Source organism: Cherax quadricarinatus, chromosome 55 (genome assembly GCF_038502225.1).
Source record: "Cherax quadricarinatus isolate ZL_2023a chromosome 55, ASM3850222v1, whole genome shotgun sequence".
Classification (NCBI taxonomy): Eukaryota; Metazoa; Arthropoda; class Malacostraca; order Decapoda; family Parastacidae; genus Cherax; species Cherax quadricarinatus.
Genome location: NC_091346.1, coordinates 440104 through 449588, shown reverse-complemented (window position 1 = coordinate 449588; position 9485 = coordinate 440104). Strand labels below are relative to the sequence as shown.

General features: G+C 46.0%; 1 protein-coding gene across 2 annotated transcripts in view; it reads left to right on the top strand.

Moving 5' to 3' along the window:
• Positions 1-4475: 4475 nt before the first annotated feature.
• The window catches only part of LOC128698915 (lon protease homolog, mitochondrial), a 261625-nt gene continuing 256615 nt past the window's right edge, over positions 4476-9485 (top strand). The window contains exon 1 of one of the 2 annotated variants that reach the window (XM_070096772.1): positions 4476-4868. In XM_070096772.1, the coding sequence (XP_069952873.1) occupies positions 4647-4868 (222 nt within the window). In that variant the 5' untranslated portion in view covers positions 4476-4646. The remainder of the gene's footprint in view (positions 4869-9485) is intronic. The other variant, XM_070096773.1, reaches the window with a different exon arrangement.

The following is a 9485-nucleotide window of genomic DNA, read 5'->3' as shown; positions in this document are numbered from 1 at the left end:
ACATATTCCATCATCTCGTCTACTGACTTCCCTGCCAGTTCTCTGTTCCACTGAACCACATTGAGGAAGTACTTCATGCTTGCATCGTCCCCTTTCTTGTAGTTTGGCTTCATTCGTGCAGCCCTTCCTGCTTCTCCCTCCACTTGTAACTCTACTATGTATTCAAAGCTTAAAACCACATGATCACTGGTCCCAAGGGATCTTTCATATGTGATGTTCTCAATATCTGCACTACTCAAGGTGAATAGTAGGTCCAGTCTCGCTGGTTCATCCTCTCCTCTCTCTCTGGTAGTTCCTTACATGTTGGTACATGAGGCTTTCCAGTACCACCTCCATCATCTTAGCTCTCCAAATTTCTTGGCCTCCATGTGGATCCAGGTTCTCCCAATCAATTTCTTTGTGGTTGAAGTCACCCATGATCAGTGTTGGTGACCAGCCAGGCTGCTGCTACAACGTGACTACAGACAGTGTTGGAGACAGTGTTGGTGACCAGCCAGGCTTCTGCTACAACGTGACTACACACACTGTTGGAGACTGTTGGTGATCAGCCAGGCTGCTGCTACAACGTGATTACACACAGTGTTGGAGACAGAGTTGGTGACCAGCCAGGCTGCTGCTACACCGTGACTACACACAGTGTTGGAGACAGTGTTGGTGACCAGCCAAGCTGCTGCTACAACGTAACTGCACACAGTGTTGGAGACAGTGTTGGTGACCAGCCAAGCTGCTGCTACAACGTGACTACACACAGTGTTGGAGACAGTGTTGGTGACCAGCCAAGCTGCTGCTGCAACGTGACTACACACAGTGTTGGAGACAGTGTTGGTGATCAGCCAGGCTGCTGCTACAACGTGACTACACACAGTGTTGGAGACAGTGTTGGTGACCAGCCAGGCTGCTGCTACAACGTAACTACACACAGTGTTGGAGACAGTGTTGGTGACCAGCCAGGCTGCTGTTACAACGTAACTACACACAGTGTTGGAGAGTGTTGGTGACCAGCCAGGCTGCTGCTACAACGTAACTACACACAGTGTTGGAGACAGTGTTGGTGACCAGCCAGGCTGCTGCTACAACGTAACTACACAGTGTTGGAGAGTGTTGGTGACCAGCCAGGCTTCTGCTACAACGTAACTACACACAGTGTTGGAGACAGTGTTGGTGAAAAGCCAGGCTGCTGCTACAACGTAACTACACACAGTGTTGGAGACAGTGTTGGTGACCAGCCGGGCTGCTGCTACAACGTAACTACACACAGTGTTGGAGAGTGTTGGTGACCAGCCAGGCTGCTGCTACAACGTAACTACACACAGTGTTGGAGACAGTGTTGGTGAACAGCCAGTCTGCTGCTACAAAGTGACTACACACAGTGTTGGAGACAGTGTTGGTGACCAGCCAGGCTGTTGCTACAACGTGACTACAGACAGTGTTGGAGATAGTGTTGGTGACCAGCCGGGCTGCTGCTACAACGTGACTACAGACAGTGTTGGAGACAGTGTTGGTGACCAGCCAGGCTGCTGCTACAACGTGACTACACACACTGTTGGAGAGTGTTGGTGATCAGCCATGCTGCTGCTACAACGTGACTACACACAGTGTTGGAGACAGTGTTGGTGACCAGCCAGGCTGCTGCTACACCGTGACTACACACAGTGTTGGAGACAGTGTTGGTGACCAGCCAGGCTGCTGCTACAACGTGACTACACAGTGTTGGAGACAGTGTTGGTGACCAGCCAGGCTGCTGCTACAATGTGACTACACACAGTGTTGGAGACAGTGTTGGTGACCAGCCGGGCTGCTGCTACAACGTGACTACACACAGTGTTGGAGACAGTGTTGGTGACCAGCCAGGCTGCTGCTACAGCGTGACTACACAGTGTTGGAGACAGTGTTGGTGACCAGCCAGGCTGCTGCTACAACGTAACTACACACAGTGTTGGAGACAGTGTTGGTGACCAGCCAGGCTGCTGCTACAACGTAACTACACAGTGTTGGAGAGTGTTGGTGACCAGCCAGGCTTCTGCTACAACGTAACTACACACAGTGTTGGAGACAGTGTTGGTGAAAAGCCAGGCTGCTGCTACAACGTAACTACACACAGTGTTGGAGACAGTGTTGGTGACCAGCCAGGCTGCTGCTACAACGTAACTACACACAGTGTTGGAGAGTGTTGGTGACCAGCCAGGCTGCTGCTACAACGTAACTACACACAGTGTTGGAGACAGTGTTGGTGAACAGCCAGTCTGCTGCTACAAAGTGACTACACACAGTGTTGGAGACAGTGTTGGTGACCAGCCAGGCTGTTGCTACAACGTGACTACAGACAGTGTTGGAGATAGTGTTGGTGACCAGCCGGGCTGCTGCTACAACGTGACTACAGACAGTGTTGGAGACAGTGTTGGTGACCAGCCAGGCTGCTGCTACAACGTGACTACACACACTGTTGGAGAGTGTTGGTGATCAGCCATGCTGCTGCTACAACGTGACTACACACAGTGTTGGAGACAGTGTTGGTGACCAGCCAGGCTGCTGCTACACCGTGACTACACACAGTGTTGGAGACAGTGTTGGTGACCAGCCAGGCTGCTGCTACAACGTGACTACACAGTGTTGGAGACAGTGTTGGTGACCAGCCAGGCTGCTGCTACAACGTGACTACACACAGTGTTGGTGACCAGCCAGGCTGCTGCTACAATGTGACTACACACAGTGTTGGAGACAGTGTTGGTGACCAGCCGGGCTGCTGCTACAACGTGACTACACACAGTGTTGGAGACAGTGTTGGTGACCAGCCAGGCTGCTGCTACAGCGTGACTACACAGTGTTGGAGACAGTGTTGGTGACCAGCCAGGCTGCTGCTACAACGTGACTACACAGTGTTGGAGACAGTGTTGGTGACCAGCCGGGCTGCTGCTACAACGTGACTACACACAGTGTTGGAGACAGTGTTGGTGACCAGCCAGGCTGCTGCTACAACGTGACTACACAGTGTTGGAGACAGTGTTGGTGACCAGCCGGGCTGCTGCTACAACGTGACTACACACAGTGTTGGAGACAGTGTTGGTGACCAGCCAGGCTGCTGCTACAACGTGACTACACAGTGTTGGAGACAGTGTTGGTGACCAGCCAGGCTGCTGCTACAACGTGACTACACAGTGTTGGAGACAGTGTTGGTGACCAGCCGGGCTGCTGCTACAACGTGACTACACACAGTGTTGGAGACAGTGTTGGTGACCAGCCAGGCTGCTGCTACAACGTGACTACACAGTGTTGGAGACAGTGTTGGTGACCAGCCGGGCTGCTGCTACAACGTGACTACACACAGTGTTGGAGACAGTGTTGGTGACCAGCCAGGCTGCTGCTACAACGTGACTACACAGTGTTGGAGACAGTGTTGGTGACCAGCCGGGCTGCTGCTACAACGTGACTACACACAGTGTTGGAGACAGTGTTGGTGACCAGCCGGGCTGCTGCTACAACGTGACTACACAGTGTTGGAGACAGTGTTGGTGACCAGCCGGGCTGCTGCTACAACGTGACTACACACAGTGTTGGAGACAGTGTTGGTGACCAGCCGGGCTGCTCCTACAACGTGACTACACAGTGTTGGAGACAGTGTTGGTGACCAGCCGGGCTGCTGCTACAACGTGACTACACACAGTGTTGGAGACAGTGTTGGTGACCAGCCAGGCTGCTGCTACAACGTGACTACACACAGTGTTGGAGATAGTGTTGGTGACCAGCCGGGCTGCTGCTACAACGTGACTACACAGTGTTGGAGACAGTGTTGGTGACCAGCCGGGCTGCTGCTACAACGTGACTACACACAGTGTTGGAGACAGTGTTGGTGACCAGCCAGGCTGCTGCTACAACGTGACTACACACAGTGTTGGAGACAGTGTTGGTGACCAGCCGGGCTGCTGCTACAACGTGACTACACAGTGTTGGAGACAGTGTTGGTGACCAGCCAGGCTGCTGCTACAACGTGACTACACAGTGTTGGAGACAGTGTTGGTGACCAGCCGGGCTGCTGCTACAACGTGACTACACAGTGTTGGAGACAGTGTTGGTGACCAGCCGGGCTGCTGCTACAACGTGACTACACAGTGTTGGAGACAGTGTTGGTGACCAGCCAGGCTGCTGCTACAACGTGACTACACAGTGTTGGAGACAGTGTTGGTGACCAGCCGGGCTGCTGCTACAACGTAACTACACACAGTGTTGGAGACAGTGTTGGTGACCAGCCAGGCTGCTGCTACAACGTGACTACACAGTGTTGGAGACAGTGTTGGTGACCAGCCAGGCTGCTGCTACAACGTGACTACACACAGTGTTGGAGACAGTGTTGGTGACCAGCCAGGCTGCTGCTACAACGTGACTACACAGTGTTGGAGACAGTGTTGGTGACCAGCCAGGCTGCTGCTACAACGTGACTACACACAGTGTTGGAGACAGTGTTGGTGACCAGCCAGGCTGCTGCTACAACGTGACTACACAGTGTTGGAGACAGTGTTGGTGACCAGCCAGGCTGCTGCTACAACGTGACTACACACAGTGTTGGAGACAGTGTTGGTGACCAGCCAGGCTGCTGCTACAACGTGACTACACACAATCATCACCGCCGCGTCTGGCCAGCATCACCAAACATGTCCAATATTTGTCACTTATCCGGCTTCTGGAGACACATGAGCCGGGTAGGCCTACAGAGAAGCCTAGCAGCATCCAGGAAGACGTCTGGAAGACGTTGGTACAGCTGTGGCATGCTGGTGGAGACCCAGAGGAGAGGGCAGGCTAGGAGTGTCTCCTCTCTCACCTGCCTTTCTATCATGCCTGCCTCGTCTACCCTCACATACACTCCTCTTTTAAGGGTAAATCATTCTGATTAAGTCATAATCATGCTGGTGTTATTCTGCGGTTCTTATTAATGACTGGAATAGGCTGGGTTGGGTCTCATGTTGGGCTCCTTCTCGTGTTAAACTGGGATAGGATAACTTAATTTTGTTATTAAGAATATAATGTAGGAGCACAACGGTAGGCCTACTGGCCTGTGATAGCCAGATCCTGGAATACAACCCTTAAGAATATCATTTAAGAGCACTACAGTAGGCCTACCTAGAATGGTTGCATCATGCACTAGTAACTTATCAAGTATTAATTATATTTTGTTCACGCGCTGTTAAAAAATCCTAGAATAATTACAGTTGTCTTACAGAATAATACATGTGTAAATTCCCTAGGTCTCTTGTGAGATCAGGATAGGCCAGGTTATTTCTAGAAATACATTATATAATCACTGGCTTTCTTTTCTGCCTGTTTTACTCTTGCACCAACAATGTATCTACAGTATTTGTAACCCCTGTGGGTCTACCGCTTAGTTTTGAGTGTTGTAATAATAATAATACATTATTTGGTTGGCTGAAAGCAATAAAACATTATCAAGGATTCCAGTGGAAATAAGTCTGACTTTTTTTGGGGTTATCCTAGGTAATTTACATTATTTATGATATTGTATTTATTTGTACCTGTACCTAAATAAACTTACTTATCATTGAGCTAGGACTATTACAAGGACTCCAGTGGAAATAAATCACTGACTTTTTTGGGTCATCCTAGGTAATCCACACATATGCTATGTATGATAATTTATGTAATTGTATATATGTGTACCTGTACCTTAATAAACTTACTTATATGCCAGGCTGCATTTGGTCTGCAGTAACCTAAGTTACATTAACTGCTCTGCATAACCAGGGGCTTTCTATATAGTATGTCATTGATGTCAGCTATGGTCTGTATAAGTTGTATCATGTGTGTACTTGTAGAAATAAAAATTATTATTATTATTATTAGAATAGTCACACAAAGTGACTTATTTCTACTGGGATCCTAGTTTAATTTTGTGCCCCAGGATGCAGCTAACATCAGTCAGCTAACACCCAGGTACCTATTTACTACTAGGTGTATATGGACAGCAGGTACCTTAAGGAAACATGTTTTAATATTTCCAGCCGTACCGGGGATTGACCCCCAGACCTCACGAGCTGAGTGCGCAACCAACCGAGCTACGGGACACCTTTTGTGTTATCCTTGGTAATTTACCCATATATTACAAGGATTGATAATTTTACTTACATGTACTTGCACCTAAATAAATTTACTGACATGTTGGGTATTGTTTTAGATAAAGATATCCAAGTTTGAATATTTTATTAGACTAGAACACTAGCTGAGGTATCATTGTGACCCCTTACAGGTTTAGCTCCTTATAATAATAATAATAATAAAAGTTTATTTAGACATGATACATAGTTGTACAAGGAATTATAGTAGTTGAGTGTACATGCCAAAAGTCCCTTGTATGCAGAGCATTTTGGGCAGGCTTAAAATTTAACTAAGATTAACTAAGCTTGGTTGAATATATTAGACTAGGATATACTAATTGGTTGGCTTTTTACTGATCAGGATGAGCTAAGTGAGCCCCATTTTACATGGATATGTTTTGGTGGACTGCATTGTTGACTAATAATAATAATAATAATAATAATAATAATAATAATAATAATAATAATAATTAATTCTACAAGTACATGTACAAGGTATACAGGCCTAGCTGACATCAGTGACATACTACTATATAGAAAGCCCCTTGTTATGCAGAGCATTTTGAGCCAATCAGGTCAATTTTATCCCAAGATGTGACTCACACCAGTCTACTAACACTCGGGTATATATTTTACTGATAGGTGAACATGGACAGCAGGTGTCTTAAGGAAGCACGTTGTAGTGTTTCCACTCATACCAGAGATTGACCCCTGGACCTCTGTGTGTGAGCTGAGTGCACTATCAGTTGAGCTATGGGACACCTTAGAATGTGTTAGGTTGGGCCTTAGTTTGTACTAACATACTACATTGAACCTTGTTATAATTTAGGATATTCTAGGTTGGGCATTGTTTTATAGTAGAGTATGCTAAACTGAGCCATATTTGACTAGAATATGACAGATTGGGCCTTGTTTTAGGTTAGGATATGCTAAGCTGGGCCTTGTTTACAGCTGAGATATGCTAGATTGGGCTTTTTCTTAGACTGGGATATGCTAGGATGGTCCTTAGTAATAAAGGTAAAATTACTGGCAATATGTGTGGCATTTTATTGTGATAATGTTCCTCTCTCCAGGAACTTACAAAGCTCCTTGAGAGCAGAAGATTACCACAATAAAATGTCACATTAGTTGCCCCATGTATCCTTTTACCTGACATGATAGTTCTTGTATTAGTCTAATGTTTGCTAGGTTGGGTCTCTTATTGTACTGAGATAGGCTAGGTTTTTCCTTGTAAGATAAGATAAGATAAGATTTCGTTCGGATTTTTAACCCCGGAGGGTTAGCCACCCAGGATAACCCAAGAAAGTCAGTGCGTCATCGAGGACTGTCTAACTTATTTCCATTGGGGTCCTTAATCTTGTCCCCCAGGATGCGACCCACACCAGTCGACTAACACCCAGGTACCTATTTGCTGCTAGGTGAACAGGACAACAGGTGTAAGGAAACGTGTCGAAATGTTTCCACCCGCCGGGAATCGAACCCGGGCCCTCCGTGTGTGAAGCGGGAGCTTTAGCCACCAGGCCACCGGGCCTGGGTTAAAGGACCAATAAGATAAGAATAAGATTTTGTTCAGATTTTTTACTCCGGAGGGTTAGCCACCCAGGATAACCCAAGAAGGCAGTGCGTCATCGAGCGACTGTTTTATTTCCATTGGCATCCTCAATCTTGTACCCCAGGATGCAACCCACACCAGTCAATTAATACCCAGGTACCTACAGTGGAACTCCAGTTTTCATCCTTAATCCATTCCAGAAGGTCGGTCGAAATCCATTGCTTTCTATTTTGATTTTTTATTCATACAAAAAAATAAATGGAATATTAGACTCCCCAGTAGACGTGTATTGGACGTGTGGTGTGATTTATTTACTCTTGAACACGAGAACCTAGAATTAGAGATACGTCAGAAACATTGGCTCGTAAGACGTATTTATACGTCGAAAACAGTCAAAGGGTTAATACCCAGGTACCTACAGTGGAACTCCAGTTTTCATCCTTAATCCATTCCAGAAGGTCGGTCGAAATCCAAAATGGACGAGAACCAAAGTAATATTTCCCATAAGAAAAAATGTAAATCCAATTAATACGTTCCAGACACCCAAAAATATTAACAAAAACTACATTTTACAGAGAATAACCATAGTTTTGCATACAAAAAACAATGAGAAATAAATGTAAATCACTAAGTTTAATGGATATATGAACATTTAAATCACATTTACCTTTATTGAAGACTCTTGTTAGCATATTCTTTACGAGATCCGCATGCAGCTGTCTTGCCTTTTCGAAAAATTATCGCCTCCACAACACTATCTCCCGCTAACTGTTTTTCGTTGATCCACACCAACAACAACTTCTTAACATCTTCTATTGTTTGCCATCACTACCACCTCTACCACCATCACTACTATCCTCTGCCACCATCAATACTACCCTCTGCCACCATCACTACTACCCTCTACCACCATCACTACCACCCTCTACCACCATCACTACCACCCTCTACCACCATCACTACCATCCTCTACCACCATCACTACCACCCTCTACCACAATCACTACCACTACCAGTGATATTTCTCCACAAAACTTTGCGGAGTATTGCTCACTGAGCAAGTGACAGAGGCAGACTGAGTCATGTACATGTGAGTGGTCGTTTCCCGGGTGGGCGAATGCATCTGATGTGGGGCAATTTCTGAGCGGAGGCACGAAACCCGGGGTAAAATTTTGCCCCAAAAAGTGGTTGAAATGCGAATTGTATGATATCCGCACCAGACGAAATTCAGGGTTCCACTGTACTTGCTCGCTAGGTGAACAAAACAACAGGTGTAAGCAAACATATCCAATGTTTCCACCCTTACCAGGGATAGAATCACGGACACTCAGCATGTGAAGCGAGAGCATTGCCTACCAGGTCACGGGCCACCTTGATAATTTACATTTAATAGATTGAGGGATTACTAGAAAGCTAGATGTATTACAGTCACTGTGCGATCTGAGGAAAGTATCCCTGTATTGCATAATCTCCAGTCCCTTGTGCCTCAATGCATGTGACTGGAATAATGCATAGTGTGGTTAAGCTGGTATTGCTGTTAAATATTGGAGTTGATGGTTTGAAGGGACTCAGTAGAGGCATTCATGTATTCATATGGAAGCTAATATCCAAATTTTTATTTTTATATAAAAAAAAAACGGCCATATACTACTGAGGCGGGGTGACCTAAAAAGAAAAATGAAAGTTCCTTTTAAATTTAGTACAGTAATTTTTAAATTTAGTAATAATATCAAAATTAATCAATAAAATTTGTAAATTAGAACATATATGGTCCAGATTAATTTAAAACTTTCAGAGAGACCAGTACTCTAAAATACAATTGCACATTAAGC